Source organism: Hemicordylus capensis, chromosome 8, assembly GCF_027244095.1.
Source record: "Hemicordylus capensis ecotype Gifberg chromosome 8, rHemCap1.1.pri, whole genome shotgun sequence".
Taxonomy (NCBI): domain Eukaryota; kingdom Metazoa; phylum Chordata; class Lepidosauria; order Squamata; family Cordylidae; genus Hemicordylus; species Hemicordylus capensis.
In genome coordinates this window covers 5,096,066-5,115,693 of record NC_069664.1, presented here as the reverse complement: position 1 = coordinate 5,115,693, position 19,628 = coordinate 5,096,066, and the positions used below count along the sequence as shown (strand labels likewise).

At 46.4% G+C, this 19,628-nt stretch overlaps 1 protein-coding gene across 4 annotated transcripts in view; it reads left to right on the top strand.

The window, feature by feature from the left end:
- The window catches only part of DOCK5 (dedicator of cytokinesis 5), a 165,507-nt gene that overhangs the window by 33,844 nt on the left and 112,035 nt on the right, over positions 1–19,628 (top strand). For all 4 annotated transcript variants that reach the window (XR_008310960.1, XM_053269060.1, XM_053269061.1 and 1 more), the window contains exons 3-5: positions 5,207–5,247; positions 13,463–13,518; positions 16,143–16,239. Coding sequence is in view for 3 of the 4 variants with exons in the window: in XM_053269060.1 (XP_053125035.1) it covers positions 5,207–5,247; positions 13,463–13,518; positions 16,143–16,239 (194 nt within the window). In the remaining variant the exon portion in view is untranslated. The remainder of the gene's footprint in view (positions 1–5,206; positions 5,248–13,462; positions 13,519–16,142; positions 16,240–19,628) is intronic.

Below are 19,628 nucleotides of genomic sequence, written 5' to 3'. Positions count from 1 at the left end.
TCCTCCCTGGCATCTCCAAGATGAGGGAGACTCCTGCCTTCAACCTTGAAGAAGCCACTGCCAGTCTGTGTAGACAATAATGAGCTAGATGGTCCAATGGTCCGACACGTTATATGGCAGCCTCCTATGTTCCAAAGGGCAGCATACAGATTTTGTGGGGACTTTACATGACAGGTGGCAAGTTGAAGAGAACTGCCGGCCCCTGGTGAGGTGTGCTTCCTCCACTCACTGGTACGTCTGCCCATTTCCAGGTTGCCCAAAACGTTGGGTGGATGATTTTTGGTCCTACTTGACACCATTTTCTGCCTAACTGGATCTAGGTCACAAATCTTGGATGGCAGAAAGAGACCCAACAGTGTCCACCCAGTATTACAAATACAATGAATATTTATTCATTTATTATTATTTATTTATTATTTTATCTTATTGATTGATTTACTCACTTACTTACATTTAAATACTGCCCCGTCCAAAGGCTCTGCGCAGCACACAGCAAGTTTAAAAATACCCCAAACCAACACCATTTAAACCAGATGACTTAAAACAATATGAAAACAAATTTTTAGAGGTTCAGAACCATTTAAAACCCATAAAAGGTATTTAAGACAAAAGTTCCAAAGCTGTTTACATGGATAGAAATAAATAAAATGGCTCCCTGTCCCCAAAGGGCTCACAATCTAAAAAGAAACTTCGGATAGACATCAACAACAGCCACTGGAGGGATGCTGTGCTGTGGATGGATAGGGCCAGTTGCTCTCTCCCTGCTAAACATAAAGAGAATCACCGCTTTAAAAAGGTGCCTCTTTCCTCAGTTAGCAGGGGAGCAATATCATAGAATGCCTGCACTCCAGTGACTGGTGGTTCCCTCCTACCTACTTGGTAATGGATGAAGATAGCCCAACTAGCCCATCAATTTTCACTTTTTAGGAGGATTGTGGAAACCACTCTTTGTCGTTGGGCCGATAAGCTGGTCTGGGGTTGCTGTGTGTTGTGGTTTCTGTGATCTCTTCTCCTCTCTTCTTCCATCTGTTGCTCTCAGAGAAGGGGACTGGCTGTATGGGGGGTAGACTAAAGGGACCCATAGGGCCGATGACTTAAAACATAGGGCAGAGGGAAGGACTAAAGGGGTACATGGGGCAGAGGAGAGCTGGTCTTGTGGTAGCAAGCATGTCTTGTCCCTTTTGCTAAGCAGGGTCTGTCCGGGTTTGCATTTGAATGGGAGACTACATGTGTGAGCCCTGTAAGATCTTCCCTTGAGGGGATGGGGCCATTCTGGGAAGTGCATCTGCATGCATTCAGGAGGTCCCAGGTTCCCTCCCTGGCAGTATCTCTAAGATAGGGCTGAGAGAGACTCCTGCCTGCAACCTTGGAGAAGCTGCTGCCAGTCTGGGTAGACAATACTGAGCTAGATGGACCAAGGGTCTGACTCCGTATAAGGCAGCTTCCTATGTTCCTATGTTCCATATTTCACAGTTGAATTTGGTTTTTCATTCTCTTATACTGAGGGTGGTTTGGTAGGGATGTGCACGAAACCGGGCGGAAGGGAGGGTTAGAAGGCGGTGGGGGGTGTCGCCCTTTACGGGCGGGGGAGGGTGCCCAACGTGCGTGTGCACTTGCCCGATACTTCTGGGTACTTCTGGGCAAGAGGAGACAGGGCTGCAGGGAGGTATGCTGCAGCCCGGAAGGAGCCTTGAAAAATGGAGCACCGGAGGGGGGAAAGTGGAAGGAGGGGTAAGTGTACTCTTCCCCGCCCCTAAAATGCAACCAAATAGCTGGTTGCTTGAACCGATTCAGAACCGGTTCGTGCACATCCCTATGGTTTGGCTCTGAATTTTGTTGTGGACCTCCTTTAGAGTCCTTGGGCAGAAAGGTGGTCTAGATCAGGGATTCTCAATGTTGGGTTCCCTGATTTTCTTGGACTTCAGCTCCCATAATCCCCAGCCAAAGGCCACTGGGGCTGGGGGATTGTGGGAGTTGAAGTCCAACAACATCTGTGGACCCAACGTTGAGAATTCCTGGTCAAGATGACAGGTTCCCAACCCCAGATAACATGTATTACAACTTCCATCATCCCCAGCCACAGTAACTAAAGCCTGATGGGAGTTGTAGTCCAGCGACACCTGGGGACCCAAGGTTGGAAACCCTTGGTCTGGAAAAATTTAAGATAAATAAAGGTGTGATCCTGTGGAGTGGAGCTTCTACCTGCTTTGGGGCTCAGAAGAACTGCCAGAGGGGAGCTTTCTGGGGAGATTGTGAAAGGACCTAAGGAAAGGACTCCTTACTTACCCAAGGAAGGAGATTCTGGAGGGCAGGAAGAGAGGATTGAGAGAAAGGAGATTACTGTTTGGCTTGTAGTTAACTTATTTATGTTGAGTCAGACCCTTGTTCCATCGAGCTCGGTGTTGTCTACACTGACTGGCAGCAGCTCTCCAAGATTTCAGGCAGGAGTCTTTCCCAGCCCTACCTGGAGATGCTGCCAGGGATTGAACCTGGGACCTCCTGTATGCAAAGCTGATGCTCTACCCTAAGTAATGGCCCCATTCCCCAAGCACTATCTTACAGCAGATCGTGCTCACATGTAGCTGCTCATCCACATGCAAACTGGGGCAGATGTTGCTTAGCAAAGGGGGCAATTCATCTTGCTACCACAAGCCCAGCTCTCCTCCACAAGAATGAGGACTCTTATTCTTCAGTTACCTTAAAATTATGACCTTGTTTTGTATCGTTCCTTCTGCTCCTTTTTGTGTGTGTTTCCCTACTTCTTAAATCATTGTTGCTTCTCTCTGTATTGAGTTTCCTACTATTTTACCCCACACAGAGATGTCCGTACAGGAAATGAGAGGGTTGTGGGCTTCAGGTAGCAAGCATGAATTGTCCTCTTTGCTAAGCAGGATCCACCATGGTTTGCATTTGAATGGGAGACTAGAAGTGTGAGCACTATAAGATATTCCCTTTAGGGGATGGAGCCGCTCTGGGAAGAGCAGAAGGTTCCAAGTTCCATTTCCCTGGCTACCACAAGACCAGCTCTCCTCCCATAAATGGGGATAAGAATATAGGAAACTGCCTTCAGTCAGACCCTTGGTCCATCTAGCTCAATATTGTCTACACAGACTGGCAGCAGCTTCTCCAAGGTTGCAGGCAGGAATCTCTCTCAGCCCTATCTTGGAGATGCTGCTAAGGCGGGAACTTGGAACCTAGATGCTCTTCCCAGAGCGGCCCCATCCCCTAAGGGAAATATCTTCCAGTGATCACACATGTAGTCTCCCATTCAAATGCAAACCAGGGTGGACCCTGCTTAGCAAAGGAGGCAAATCATGCTTGCTACCACAAGAGTAGCTCTTCGGCTGTTAGGTGATGGAATTTGAGCAAAACCACTTGGGCTGGTAAGAGAACCAGCTGGGAAAGGGTGCCCACTACATTTCAGTTGTTCAGACACTCTCCAGCCTGAAAGCCTAGGAACAGACGTTGAGTTCTGCAAGGATAAGGAGCATACGCAAACAGCTGAGCACAACGCTTACCTTTTGGTATTGCTAGCCGGCACAAATCCAGCTGCTTGCTTAGCACTTCACCCAGGCACTTGTTTCTTTTTACGGTGTCTTGACCTTGACACTAGAAACAGCTAGTTGGAGCCTACATGGCAAAAGAGATTATGTGGTTGACGGGCATATTTGCAGAGAAGTGGGGGAGAGGGTTGGCGAGGGAAGATTTAATATGCAAGAAGGCTAAAATGTGAGCTGACCTTGCAAGAGGGGAAGACGGAGACAAAGCAAAGTTCCTGCCTCTGAGAGAAGCTTTTCTTTTCCAATGTTGACTTTATTTTGTAAAGCATATTGTGTATGTGTGTGCGCGCGCGCCCATGCACACGCTTCCTAATACCAAACATGCTTACCTCAAGGTAAATCTTGTGGATTTCAGCAGCATTTACTGAGAATGGATTGGCTACAGTGTACCTAAAGAAGTGTTTCCACCCTTATAGTCCAGCTCGGGGTCAAAACATATCAAAATAACAGAGAATCTATATAGCTTCTAAAGCACTTCACATGTGAGGATTACATATAGACATATGTAAGGATTCTTGAGATGATGCAGTACTATATATTGCAGAGGAGAGGTCAGTATCCTAGGAAGCGTAGATGATAGGACGCTGCCATACAGAGTCAGACTATTAGACGATCTAGCTCAGTATTGTCAACACGGACTGGCAGCAGCTCTCCAAGGTTTCAGGCAGGAGTCTCTCCCAGGAAATGTTGCCAGGGATTGAATTTAGAAACATCTGCATGCAAAGCAGATTCTCTGCCACTGAACTCCACCCCCAGGTGGGAGGCTAAGAAGCAGTGGCTTATTTAAAGCCACTTTTGTGGGTCCTTCTGAGATGTGAAACCTGAACTGGAGGCATCCCGGTTCACCCTTTTCTTCTGTGCCATTTAATAGGGCTCTGAATCTACTGTCCAAGGTGGACATAGGATGCTGCTGTCAGACCATTGGTCCTTCTAGCTCAGTACTGTCTACCCAGACTGGCAGCACCTTCTCCAAGCTAGCAGGCAGGAGTCTATCTCAGCCCTATCTTGGAGATGCTGCCAGGGAGGGAACTTGGAAGCTTCTGCATGCAATAATGCAGATGCTCTTCCCAGAGCAACCCCATCCCCTAAGGGGAATCTCCTACAGTGCTCCCACGGGTCTCCCATTCAAATGCAAACCACACGTAACGTGGAACTACAGATCCAACGGACCTGCGGTTCTGTGCCCCACTCCCTCCGCCTGTGTTCGGACATTAGGGAGAGCGTTTCTCTGCAGTCAGCGAGACTGCAGAGAGGCAGGGGGGTTGGCTGCATGAGCTTCCTTCTTCACAGAAGGACAGCCAGCACAGCCAATTGGGCCGGAGTGAGGGAGGAGCTTCCCGCATCAGCTCCTGCTCCGTAGGGTCCAAACTGTGGTGCCAGTATTCCTACATAACGCTGCCACTGCAGAAATAGAGTTTGCGGCAGTGACTCTAACCAAAGGTTTGGAGCGGGGTTTGATGAGGGGAATCGCAAGTCGCTTTCCCTGCAAACTTCACTCCCTGGGTTCAGACATTCAGGTTTGGAAACCGGAGGTGAAGGGACCTCTGTTCTCCCGTTAGGTATGAACCAGGCTTTTGTTAGTGGTTTTGAAAAATTGATTTCTGATTATGAAGAGTCATGCGTTTCTTTCTTTTCTTCTTTGACAGACTGGTACAGGGGATACACACTCCGAAACAAATCCAAAAAGGTACAAAGTATTTTTGTTTTTTGTTCCCCCCTGCCCCCAGTAGTGTATTTCTGTGGACCCTATCATATCTGTCTTTTGTTCATGTTAACAAGTCTGCTGTAATTTTAGTCCATACACTAGTGCAGCCTTCTTTTCTGTAGGACCTTCATATCAATCCTGGAAGCTGCCTTATACCAAGTCAGACCATTGGTCCATCTAGCTCAGTATTGTCTGCCCAGGCTGGCAGCATCTCTCAAGGATTTCAGGTTTTTTCTACTTTGGGGTGCTAGGGATTGAACCTGGGCCCTTATGCACCAAAGCAGGTACTCTACCACTGTGCTAAACCCTCCTCTCAAATATATTCCTTGTGACTGTATGAAGCTGCCTTTTACTGAGTCAGACGCTTGGTCCATTTAGTTCAGTATTTTCTACACTGACTGGCAGCAGCTATTAGGGATTTCAGACAGGAGTCTTTCCCAGATATACTTGAAGTTGCCAGGAACTGAATCTGGGATCTTCTGTATGCAAAACAGATGCTCTGCTACTGAGCTGTGGCATTCTTATTAGGGGTGTGCACAAAACTGGTTTGCCCTGTTCGGTTCGAATCAGGTTCAACGGATGGGGTGGTTCGGTTTTGGTTTTGCTCCACCCCCCCCAGTTCGGTTTGTATTTGAACCAGGTTCGAACTTGTTCGAACTGGTTTGAGCCTCCAAAACAGGTTTGGTTGGTAGGCACCCATGGGTGCCAACTACCACCCAAAAGCAATCGGACACTCCTACAGTTTTTATGAATTTTTGAATTTTTATTATTATTGCCAATTATTCCCTATGTGGAGTATCTAGGGGTGTAAATGTGGGGTGGGTGGTAGGCACCCAGGGGTGCCTACCACCCACCAAACCCCAAGGCAATTGGGTGTTCCTACTATTAATGGTGAATTTTTAAATTATTATTTTCCCCCATAGGGAAATAATAATGGGGATATGGGGCAGCCCTGAACCCCCCCCGGTGGGTGGCAGGGCACCCCAAATTGGGTCTGGGGGCACAACAGGGAAGGCCTCAAGCCATCCCAGGCACCTCGAAGTCCCTGGGATTTTTAGTTCTTAAGATATGGATTTTTAAAGGTATTTTTATTTCCTTTCCATTTTTCAGGTTGAAGATTTTGCAGAAACACTTTCACTGACCAAATTGTTCAGTGAACAATTTCAGGAGGGCGTTTGGAATGTGCAATAGCAGAGCAAGAACTTATATTAAAATTTGGTTGTGTCAGTCCCTCTTTGGATTATGGGTTTTATGTATGTATGTTACAGAGATGCATAATCGGTAATTTCTCTCCTTTGCTACCTGGTATGTGTATTAAGAAACACACATGCGCATGCCGGCGTTGCGCAAGGGCAGCGGGGGGGAGAGTGCCGCTGGTGTGTGTAGATGGGAGGAGCGCCGCCAATTAAGGAAGTGGCGGCAAGAAGTGGAGGAGCAGATATGCATCTGTTCTATGTTTTAAAGGGGCTGGGGAGGTGTCCCGAATCGCATGTCAAATCGTGATCCGTCCACATCCCTACCCAAAACTTGCCTCTCTGGGTGGTTTACAATAAAACAACACAAATTAAAACAACTTAAAATTTAAAGAATGTCAAATTTATTTGTTGCTTTTTATTTCTACTTAATTGTTTAATCTTTTTTTTTTTTGTGAGTTGATTGTTTGCTACCCAAATCTGTTTGCTAAGAACCAGATCCAAATCTCACGTAAACTGTGGAAAGGTTATTTCCATGAGGAACGGATCAGAACCTCACAGGCAGATCAACTACTTTGAAGCATGTCCTTTGTATCTGAGTGGGATACTCAATGCCTTTGCCTTGCCTCTTAATGTTCTGTGTGAAATGCAGAAATGTCCCTAGGTGTCTTTGATCTATGAAAGTGATTTGCAAATAACAAACGTATTTGAGAGAAGCTGGGTCCCAGGAGGATTTAGCCTCCCCCACTCCTCTGATCTTCAGTTCACAAATCACTTGTTTTCCTGGAAGGCTTGTTCAATTGGAGACATACCCGCTGTTGCCAGCATCTGAACTGCTAATGGGCAGCAAGCAATTAGTTCAACAAAATGAGATGCTTCATAGTCCTTGTATGCAGCCACGTGCTGTGGGCAGTGCCAGAATTTGGGGTCCTGGCAGAGAAATGAAACCCTTCCTTTTCCATTCTCCTGCCAAGAACTGCACTGAAGGTCTGTGTGTACACCGACGCTTTTCAGCCCAATTCTAAGGAATTCTAAAGTATCTGGGGAACCCAGGTTGGGAACATCTTTAGCTATTGTGGATGGGGATGGTGGGAGAGGTGGGAGAAGTGTATCCCCCCCCCCACTTCTGTCTCAAAGGTTTAGCTCAGGTACCCTGTATAAGCAGCCAAGAATTGTGACCCCCAGAAGTAAATCTTGCCAAACTGGGTGAGAAATAAGATACAAGCTATGTGAATCTGTCCTGGAATCAGGCTGAAACAAAAACAACCACCACCTCCTAACCCTACCTAAAGGCTGCACAACCTCAGCCCGCCCCCCTCCCCCACGCAATTGCTAGACTGCAACTTCCATCATCCCTTACTATTGGGCACTGTGGCTGAGGATGATGGGAGTTGTAGTCTAAGAATGAAAAAGAGGGGTAGGACCCAAACAAAAATGTGATACAAGAAAAAACGAGTTCCAATATTATAAAGTACAGATGCAATATTTTATTTATTCATCTATTTATTTTTATTATATTTGTACACCTGCCCAAACTGCTGTCTGTGCGCAGTTTACAGCTTCACAAAAGAGATGTATATTTAGAACCAGGTTGCCTGGAGAGTGCCTCCTTCTTCCACACATTAAGGTCATGGAGAGAAGTCTGTCTCTGGATGCCATCAGCTCGTCTAGCAGTGACTCGGAACAGGCCTTCTCTGTGGCTGCTCCTGGGCTATGGAATGCTCTCCCTATAGACCATGCCTGCTCCACTTTGGCCACCCAGATGTTTTTGGACTTGATGGATTGATTAAGTGCTGTCAAGTTGGTGTCGAGTCCTAGCGACCACATAGATTGATTTTCTCCAGGATGATCGGTCTTCAACTTGACCTTTAAGGTCTCTCAGTGGTGCATCCATTGCTGTCCTAATCGAGTCCATCCACCTTGCTGCTGGTTGTCCTCTTCTTCTCTTTCCTTCCACTTTCCCCAGCATCATGGGCTTCTCAAGAGAGCTGGGTCTTCGCATAGTGTGTCCAAAGTATGATAGTTTGAGCCTGGTCATTTGTGCCTCGAGTGAAAATTCTGGATTGATTTGTTCTATGATCCATTGGTTTGTTTTCCTGGCTTTCCATGGTCTGCTCAAAAGTCTTCTCCAGCACCCAAGTTCAAAAGCATCAATACTTTTTCTATCTTGCTTCTTCAAAGTCCAGCTTTTGCATCCATAGAGTGTCAAGGGAAAAACCATTGTCTGAACGATTCTAATCTTTGTAGGTGTAGACACGTCATGGCATCTAAATATCCTTTCCAAGGATATTTGCAACCCTACCAAGTGCTAGTCTGTGGCATATTTCTTCTCCCTCACTCTGGCCCGATTGGCCATGCAGGCTGTCCTTCTGTGAAGAAGGAAGCCTGCATAGCCAGCTCCCTCGCTCTCTGACGTCTTGCTGACTGCAGAGAGATGCTCACCCCAATGTCCTGAAACAGGCGGAGGGAATGGGGCACAGAACCGCAGATGCATTGGACCTGCTGTTCTGTGTTACATCTGAACTGGGCCATTATCTTTTTATTTGTTAAATATACATCTGTTTTATGAAGCTGTAATTCATATTATATTGTATGTATATTTTACCATACTGGTACTCATTGTGTTGTGATCTTTTAGGTACTCCCTTAGTAATCTTCAGTGTTTTATTGTTTGGAGGTTTGTTGTCGAGCAGTGGTTCCTTCCCAACCTGGTTCCTCCAGATGTTGCTGAACTACAACTCCCATCATCCCCAGCTACAATTTATTGTTGCTGGGGATGCTGGGAGTTGTAGTTTAGCAATGTCTGGAGGAACCCAGGTTGGGAACCACAGTTGTAGAGAGTACTGAGGGAGGGGTGGAAGAAAGAAAAGTGAGGGGTAGGAGAAGGAGAATAAAGTCTGAATAAAGTCTTAGTTAAGGCAGCATAGGATCATTATGATCACTTATGATCACTATGATCACATAGGATCATTTATACACCATAAGCCACCTAATGGTGCAGTGGGGAAATGACTTGCCTAGTGAGCAAGAGGTTGCTGGTTCGATTCCCCACTGGTATGTTTCCTGTATCGGGCAGTAGCACTATAGGAAGGTGCTGAAAGGCATCATCTCGCACTATGTGGGAGATCATGGCAAGGGCAAACCCCTCATGTATTCTATCAAAGAAAACTGCATGGCTCTGTGGTGACTAGGAGTCGACACTGACTTGAGGGCACAATTTTACCTTCTGTTTACGATCACTTTGTGTTTACAAGAGAAGCAGTTATAAAACACAGTTGTAGTCCCAAAACAGCTGGAGGGCCACAGTTACCCATGCCTTAGTCACTTCAAGGCTGGATTACTGTAATGCGCTCTACGTGGGGCCACCCTTGAAGAATATCCGGAAACTGCAGCTAGTGCAAAATGCATCAGCTAGGGTTTTATTTCGAGCTGCACATCACACCCATTTTGAAAGAGCTGCACTGGCTACCAGTTTGTTTCCGGGTCCAATTCAAGGTGCTGGTTTTTACCTTTAAAGCCCGTAACAGTTTGGGCCCGGGATACCTGAGGGGCCGCCAGCTCCCAAGGGTTGCTGCCCGCTTGACAAGGTCATTTAAGGGGGCTCTACTCCGGGTGCCGACAATGAGGGAGGCTCAGTTGTCGTGCACGTGGGACAGGGCCTTCTCTGTTGCTGCCCCCAGACTCTGGAATTCTCTTCTGGTGTCTATTCGCTCCTCGGTCTCCATCGCAGCTTTTATAAAAAGTGTAAAATCTTGGCTTTTTGCCCAGGCATTTATTTGATTCTCTGCTGCTGCTCTTTATTGCGTTTATGCTTTTGTTTTAAATTTTTAATCAGATTTGTTTAATTCCCCCCCCCCTTAATATTTTCATTGTGTCTTTTTTACCATCTTGTGTTTAAATTTTTGCTATCAACCGCCTTGGGATTGCTTTAATGAAAGGCGGTATATAAATTTAACAATCAAGCAAGCAAGCAAGCAGCCCTGCTCTGTGCTGTGGCTTCTTGTATCCTCCTGCCTGCTGGAGCCTCATGCCCAGGGCTCCACAGCATACCCCTGACCAGACCTTCCCTCTCCCTCCTCCTCTCTCCATGAGGAGTATCAGGCAGCATCCCTCTCTCCTCCTGGCTAGATGTTCAGGCTGAGCCCACCTCTTCCTCAGTCTGATTGACAGGCTCAGCAGCAAGGACAATGCTGATGCTAAATACCAGTCTGCATTTTTCTCACTTGCAAGCCTGTCAGTCAGGCTGAGGGGGAGGGCAGGCTGAGTCTGAGCACATGGCCAGCTAGTCATGTGGGGAGTGGGAGGGAAGGATGCTGCCTGACACCCCTCCACCTCTCCTCCTGTGGAGGACTCTTCTCAGCTTGAGAGAAGAAGCTTCTGATTGGAAGCCAAAAGCTTAGCACACAAATGAGTCGGGGAGACGGAGGGCTCTGCATGCCCCCTACAAGGTTTCAAAGTACCCGCAGGAGTTCATGTAGCCCTTGTTGAACCCCCTGTTGGTCTAATCCATTCTACACTGCCTCATCCTGCTGCTGCTATAGAAACAACCCTTTCATCGGAAGGAAGGCTGGTCTTGTGGTAGCAAGCGTGACTTGTCCCCTTAGCTAAGCAGGGTATGCCCTGGCTGCATATGAGTGGGAGACTTGATGTGTGTGCGCTGTAAGATATTCCCCTTAGGAGATGGAGCCGCTCTGGGAAGAACATCTCAGGTTCCAAGTCCCCTCCCTGGCAGCATCTCCAAGATAGGGCTGAGAGAAATTCCTGCCTGCCACCTTGGAGAAGCTGCTGCCAATCTGTGTAGACAATACTGAGCTAGATGGACCAATGCTCTGACTCAGTATATGGCAGCTTCCTATGTTCCAACCCAAATCTGCTGCTTTCTCAGAGCAAGCCATTTAAAAAGACTGCTGATACTGAATGGTATTCAGGTGTTCCTCATTTTTCCGGTGACTTTGGGTCTGAAACTCCATACTGCTGAAGAAGCCAGCAGAGTGAGTCAGCAATGGACTATTGATCCAGCAGGGTTATGTGGTTAATGGAGAAGGAGCTGCAAGGAGATTCCTGCCTCTGTGATTAAATTGGCCAGAGCCCCAGCAAGGAAATGGAGGCAGAGTTAATTGGAAAAAGCAGCTGCGGCTGAGATTTCTATAAGTGTGTGATCCTATTGTGAAAATGCCTGTGCTCTCTGGGACATTTGCCGTTTTATTGGAGTTGGGGTCGAGAAGCGAGCGGAGCATTAATGCCATAATCCATTTAAGCAAGAAGGTCTCTTCTTCCTATGTTCCCCTCTCAACATTTGTTGGTGCCTCCTAATAATTGAGGTACACTGTTTTTCTATATTAAATATGGAGGCCTTACACAGAGGAAACATTACATACACATTTGTCAACAGAGGAACAGACAGTGAACAAAAACCTCGTGAAGTTACACGGGATGGCTGACTTCCACACTAATGTTGCAGTTGTGCAAGTGCAAGTTGTGCACTAGTGCAAAAAGTTGCTACCTAGTTCCATTAAGTTGGGAGCTTGCATTCCAGATGAGTCTTGCAACAGTGTGGAACTATGTGGCTGAGGATGTTGGGAGTTGTAGTCCCACAACATCTAGGGACCCGAGTTTTAGAAACCCCCGACCTAAGGGAAATACCTAAAACACAACCCAACAGATCCAATGATACAATTGGAATAAAGGACCTAAGGAATGAATATATAAATGTAAACTTCATATCTTCAAACGTCTTTTTCAACATGGCTTTGAAGTTTCAATGAAGATTTGATTGACATTCATGGGAGACAGTATGAACTCATGGACACTTGACAAAATAGTTCGAAACAGCTTATCACTGGGGTGCTGTATTTTTAATATCTCTTACGGACCACATCATTCTCCTTTTTGATCAATTGTCATTTCGTGTATTTTATGTTTTGCTAGCATTTCTGCCTCACGTGATCCATCATAGTCACCATGTTAATATAACTTTACAATTCACAATATCGTTTGCATTTATATATTGGTTCCTTTTGTCCTTTTCCCCATTTGGAGCATTGGATCTGTTGGGTTGTGTTTTGGATTCTTAGCTTCACATCCTTTTATGCTATTTGTGTGGTGCTAAGGGAAATACCTTACAGCAGACAGTGCTCACAGCGAGTCACTCATCCAAATACAAACCAGGGTGGACCCTGCTTAGCAAAGTAGTCAATTCACATTCGCTACCAGAAGACCATCTCACCTCTCCAGATCCTGGGAAGATGTTCCATAGGATGTTCTGGGAAGCCCAACAGAAAAGACCCCTTCTGTCATATCTGCCTGCTACACATCCAACAGTGATAGGCTTTAGGATGCACACTAATCCCAAAATGTGAGACATGATAGAGGTCTATAAAGTCATGCATAGCGTGGAGTAAGTTGACAGAGAGAATTTTTCTCTCCCTCTCACATGACACTAGAACTAGGGGTCATCCCATGAAACTGATTGCCAAGAAACCTAGGACCGACAAAAGGATGTACTTTTTCACACAATGGATAGTCAATGGAATTCCCTGCCACAAGATGTGGTGACAGCCAATAGCCTGGATGGCTTTAAGAGGAGGATTCATAAAAGTCCTCCATGAAATTCATGGAGGACAGGTCTAACAATGGGTACTAGTCTGAGAGCTATGGGCCACCTCCAGCTTCTGAGGCAAAATGTCCCTAAATACCAGTTACACGGGAGCAGCAGTAGGAGAGAGGGCATGCATAGACCTCTTGCCTGTGGGCTTCCCAGAGGCAACTGGTGGGCCACTGTGTGAAACAGAATACTGGACTAGTTGAGCCCTGTGCCTGATCCAACAGGGCTTTCTTATCTTCTTATAATCAAGGAACTGTTTCTTTCTGGGAATGGATGCAATTATTACTTGTTTTCCTGGTTTCTGAACCTCTCTTGTTATGGCGCTTGCTTATTCTTCTGCCCTTTGATGATTGGATAAATCGTTGCCCTTTTTATAGGTGATTCTTTGTCTTTCTCCTAGGGTATCTTCCCATCAACATACATTCATCTGAAAGAGGCAACTGTGCAAGATGGCGGGTAAGTATTGTATTCCTTTTTAAAATTTTATTGACAATTCTAAGTCCAATTATACTAGGCCAGAGCAATTACAGATAATTACTATACATATGAAGCATTTAAGTTTAAAACTATATTCATATTTTCTGTGCCCTTTTTGATAATAGTGTTGATTTTTGTTTGCATTTTGTTTTGAATTTTGTTTGCTATTTTTACCCCTGCTAACTGGGCAAAGAGGCACCTTTTTAACGTGGTGATTCTCTTTATTTAGCAGGGGGAGAGTAACTGGCCCTGTCCACCCCCAGCACAGTACCTCCAGTGGCTGATGCTGGTGTCTATCTTTTTAGATTGTGAGCCTTTTAGGGACAGGGATCCATCTTATTTATTATGTCTCTATGTAATAATAGAGAATTATTTCTCTATTAATTATTTCTTTATGCTTTGTAATTAGGAACATAGGAACATAGGAAGCTGCCATATACTGAGTCAGACTATTGGTCCATCTAGCGCAGTATTGTCTTCACAGACTGGCAGCAGCTTCTCCAAGGTTGCAGGCTGGAATCTCTCTCAGCCCTATCTTGGAGATGCAGCCAGGGAGGGAACTTGGAACCTAGATGCTCTTCCCAGAGTGGCTCCATCCCCTGAGGGGAATATCTTCCAGTGCTCACACTTCTTGTCTCCCACTCATATGCAACCAGAGCAGACCCTGCTTAGCTTCGGGGACACATCATGCTTGCTACCACAAGACCAGCTCTCCTCTCCAAGGGTAGGAGCAGGTCGGAGATGCCACCTCACTCATAGAGAATTATTTCTCTATGCTTTGGAAATTTTTGTTGAAAAGTGGTGTGTAAATATTTGTTGTTGCTGTTGCTGTTAGATTAATGAATGGATTGTTTATTTTATTATTATTCGTGTGTCAAATAAAAAATCGTAAAAAACAAACTCAGCACCCAGATTTGTTTTGAATGTCTATTTATTACATATATATTATTATGCCCATAGCTGCTTCCTCCAGGGTGTACAGGTATGTACACCTAGGGGGCATACATACGTCTCTCCCTGTGCCCATTTTATCATAAACAACAACCCTGTGAGGTTGGCTAGGCTGGGTGATAGTAATGAGATAGATTAAGGGAGGAGAGCTGAACTTGTGGTAGCAAGCATGTATTGTTCCTTTTGCTAAGCAGGGTCTGTCCTGGTTTGCATTTGGATGTTAGACTACATGTGAGCACTGTACAGCAGGGTTTCTTAACCTTGGGCCCCCTGATGTTGTTGGAATACAACTCCCATCATCCTCAGCCACAAAGGCCATGTCTGGGGTTGATGGGAGTTGTAGTCCAACAACATCTGGGGGCCCAAGGTTAAGAAACCCTGCTGTACAATATTCCCCTTAGGGATGGGACCACTTTGGGAAGAGCACCTGCCTACTTGCATGCGGAATGTTCCAAGTTCCCTCTGTGGCTTATCCAAGGTAGGGCTGAGAGAGATTCCTGTCTGTAACCTTGCAGAAGCCACTGCCAGTCTGTGAAGACCATACTGAGCTAGATAGACCAATGGCCTGACTCAGTATATGGCATCTTCCTATGTTCCTATGTCTATTTCCCAAAATGAAAAGGGATTTTTCTAGTTCTGTGAAGATAGCAGTCTTTACTCCAGGTAACTGGGCAAAGAGGTACTTTCCAAAGTGTTGATTTTCATGAAATTAAACAGAAGGAGAGCAGCTGGCCCTATCCAGCCCCAGTACAACATCCCTCCAGTGGCTGTTGCTGGTGTCTACCTTGTGTTTCTTTTAAGACTATGAGCCCTTTGGGGACAGGGAGCCATCTTTTCCTTATTATTCTTTCTCTATGTAAGCCACTTTGCCGTGTTGTTGTTTGTTTTGAAAAGCAGTATAAAATGGTAGACGTGGTAACATTTATGTATCAGTCATATGCGTCTACCACTTCTAGGCAGTGTACGGAATATTATTATTATTATTATTATTATTATTATTATTATTATTATTATTATTATTATTATTTTTAAAAACGCAACCAATATAAAAAAGAGTCAAAACTGTTAACCTTTCACAAAATAAAGTAAAAACAATTTCATAAGATAAAACCAAGTGAACTGTTTAAAATTAGTATGGTGTTAGAGCCCACATTCTGTAGTTTGTGAGATGGTAGGAACATAGGAAGCTGCCATATACTGAGTCAGACCACTGGTCCATCTAGCTCATTATTGTCTACCCAGACTGGCAGCGGCTTCTCCAGGGTTGCAGGCAGGAGTCTTTCTCAGTCCTATCTTGGAGAAGCCACGGAGGCAACTTGAAATCTTCTGCTTTTCCCAGAGTGGCTCCATCCCGAGGATGCTCACACTTCTAGCTCCATCCCTTTATAGTGCTCACATTTCTAGTCTCCCATTCATATGCAACCAGGGTGGACCTTGCTTAGCTAAGGGGACAAGTCCTGCTTGCTACCACAAGACCAGCTCTCCTCTCGAACTGCTTTGCAGATGGAGATCTATCACTCTCTTGCCTAATCTCTTGGATATTCTTCGAACTCTTCCTGATGAGGGCTGCATGTATAGAACAGCCAAGCTGATGGTCCGGCTTAAATTGTGACTATTTTGATGTTTCTCTTCTCCTCTCTCCCCATCTCTAGACAACATGAGACAGTAATCCCTAGTGAGCTGCCCTTGGCCCAGGAACTTACCTCCACGCTGCGGGAGTGGGCAGTCATCTGGCACCGGCTGTATGTGGTGAGTACCAGCAACTCCCTTCTCTAAGAGAAGAGATGGTAGCAGAGGCTTCTAAGAGAGTCTGAACCAAAGGAAACGTGCTTATTTACTTAGGAACATAGGAAGCTGCCTTGTACGGGGTCCGAACATTTGTCCATCTTTCTCAGTATTGTCTAGCTGGTCTTGTGCTAAGGTAAAGTGTGCCATCGAGTCAGTGTCGACTCCTGGCGACCACGGAGCCCTGTGGTTGTCCTTGGTAGGATACAGGAGGGGTTGACCATTGCCATCTCCCGCGCAGTATGATGCCTTTCAGCATCTTCCTAGATCGCTGCTGCCCAATATAGTTGTGCCCATAGTCTGGGAAACATACGTAGCAAGCATGAATTGTCCCTTTTCCTAAGCAGGGTTTGCCTTGGTTTGCATTTGAATGGGAGGCTACATGGGAGCACAGTGAGATATTCCCCTTAGGGGATGGGGCCGCTCTGGGAAGAGAAGCTGCCTGCTTCCATGTAAAAGTTTCCAGGTTCCCTCCCTGGCAGCATCTCCAAGATAGGGCTGAGAGAGATTCCTGCCTGCAACCTTGGAGAAGCCGCTGCCAGTCTGTGTAGACAATACTGAGCTAGATGAAGCAATGGTCTGACTTAGTGTAATTCCCAGCCCTACCTGGAGATACGAGGGATTAAACCAGGGAGCTTTTGCATGCAAGCAGAAGCTCTTCCACTGAGCTACAGCCCCATCCCATAAAGGGAATGTCTTACAGTGCTGACATCGTTGCCCATCCAGATTCAAACCAAGGTGAACCCTGCTTAGCAAAGGAGTCCGTTCATGCACTCTCCCCACTACTTATTTATAGCCCACTGCTCCAGTGCAATACTACTTGGGGCGGCTCAGAACAATAGAATAAAGAAGGCAATGTGAAATGAATGGAACTCAGCTAAAGCTAGGCCTGCTTAAAATAAGATTTTCAAGTTAAAAACCCACTAGAACAGTCAAAAATAAAAAAAAAGTGTTAAAAGTCTCTCTAAGAAGATGGGCCTTTAAGTGTGTCTTTAAAGATATCTTGATGGATCAACTGTCTGTTCAAGCTGTGGTTAATTTAACAAACCAAAGCAAGCATACCAGTTGCAGGGGAGTAGCAGTAGCAGGAGAGAGGGCATGCCCTCAGCTCTTGCCTGTGGGCTCCCCAGAGGCATCTGGTGGGCCACTGTGGGAAACAGGATGCTGGACTAGATGGGCCTCCTTGGGCCTGATCCAGCAAGGCTATTCTTAACCATGGTTTTGGGCAGGGATACGCAGCCTTGGCTCTCCAGCTGTTGCTGAACTACAACTCCCATCATCCCTGGCCACAATTTGTGGCTGAGGATTATGGGAATTGTAGTTCAACCACAGCTGGCGAGCCAAGGTTACCCGCCCCCGGTTTAGAGCCATCCGAACCAGGCTACTGTGTCATTGCTAAACCAATGGTCCACGATCTACCCTATACCCACTTCTGCTGTAGGCCTTTTTCCAAATAGGGTCTGTCCTATTTTTGTGTCTTATTTTGCACTGTATTTGTTGCTGGCAGCCTCTGATCCACCTTCTCTCCCCTGTAGCCAAAATATTTCCATCGAGTCTCGCTCTAGGCCTTCTAAAGCTCTGCAAACAGCTTTTGCCTGGCCCTGTTTTGTTCCACAGAGTGGCTTTCTCGGCAGGGGATTACTTGAAACGCCAGGATTAGCCACCTTAGAAACTAGCCAGTATCTTTGTTTCCTTTCTGGCAGGGCCACCGTTCAAGGCTGGCTGGAGATTCTCTAATGTAAACTCCCCGAAGCCCTGAACGAGTCTCCCAAGCCTGTCTGTTTGGCAGCCGAAATCTGAAAGTGGTTTGCGTTTGTGTTCTCTTTGGAGCAGCCTCTTGCATTTTCCCAAGCCCAGGAACAAGGAAGTAAGATACAGGTGGACGAAGAGACGTGTCCTTCACTGGGCGAAGGCCAGGGCGTGTGGGTTTCCTGTAGGGGCTGGGAATGGGTGCTATTCTCACACATTGAACTGATTAAGGGTAGCAGCTAGGGATGTGCAAATGGGTTCGACGTCGAACGTGTTTGACATAGAACCTGTTCGGTTTGACCATTTGGGGTCGAACCGAACACACTCCGACTGTTCGGAGGTTCGTGGACTTTTTTATAATTATTTTAAATAAAAAGATGAAAGCCCATCCAAATGCAAACCAGGACAGACCCTGCTTACCAAAGGGGTCTGTCTCTATCTATCTATCTATCTATCTATCTATCTATCTATCTATCTATCTATCTATCTATCTATCATATTTCTATACCACCTGATATAAACCTCTCTAGGCGGTGTTCATTTGTGCTTGCTATGGCAAGACAGTCTGGAAACGATCTCTCCGGGCCCCTGGAGGGCTGCTGCCAGTCAGAGTCAACAACAGCAGCCTAAGGAACTGACAGCCTGACTCGGCAGAACACAGCTTTATCCAGTTTGTTTACGTTCCCGGTTCACATTGCTTTTAATACAAGGAAGTGGATTTGTGCTACCCAGTAGGAGGAAGTTCCTTACCCCTATGGGATGGTTGGAGGAATTGTCTGCTTTGGGCAGAGTGGGCTCTCCATCTCTAGAGGTTTTTATGCAGAGGTTAGATGGCAATCTGTGAGGAATACTGTAGCAGTTTCCTGGACAACGGGGGGTAGGAGTGGTCTAGAAGACCTCTATGGTCCCTTCCAACTCTAATGATCCTGAGTATCATTACAGTAAAGGCTGCTTCGCACGCTGTTGCCAACACATCGCCAACAGGGGATGAGGCCATATCTCAGTGGAAGATAATCTGCTTTGCATGCAGAAGGTTTCGAGTTCCCTCCCTGGCAGCATCTCCAGGTAGGGCTGAGAGAGAATCCAGCCCAAAACCTTGAAGAGCCGCTGTCAGTCAGTGCAGACAGTACTGAGATAGGTAGACCAAGGGTCTGACTCACTGGAAGGCAGCTTCATATATTCATATGTGTGCTTTCTTGTAGGGATGTGCATGAACTAGGAAGCAGTGGGGGGTCCTTTAAGGGGCTGGCGTATCAGCCATTTCCAGTATGAAGCTGACAAGGGCTTCAGGGAGACACACTGCAGCCCTGAACCAATGCTATTGGGGAGAGCGCCGGCAGGGGAAATGTGACAGGGTAGGAAAGGGCACCCTCCCTGCCCCTTTAAGGCCCCCTGCCTCCGAACCGGCTCGAACACCGGCATTCCGAACCAGTTCGGTGCTCCAGAAAATGAGCGCTGGACCAGTTAGTGCACACCCATCCTTTCTAGAGCATTTTGGGGTTATTTTACTTGGGGGTTGGACCATAGCTCAGTGACGGAGCATCTGCTTTGCGTGCAGAAGGTCCCAGGTTCAATCCCTGGCAGCATCTCCGAGTAGGGCTGGG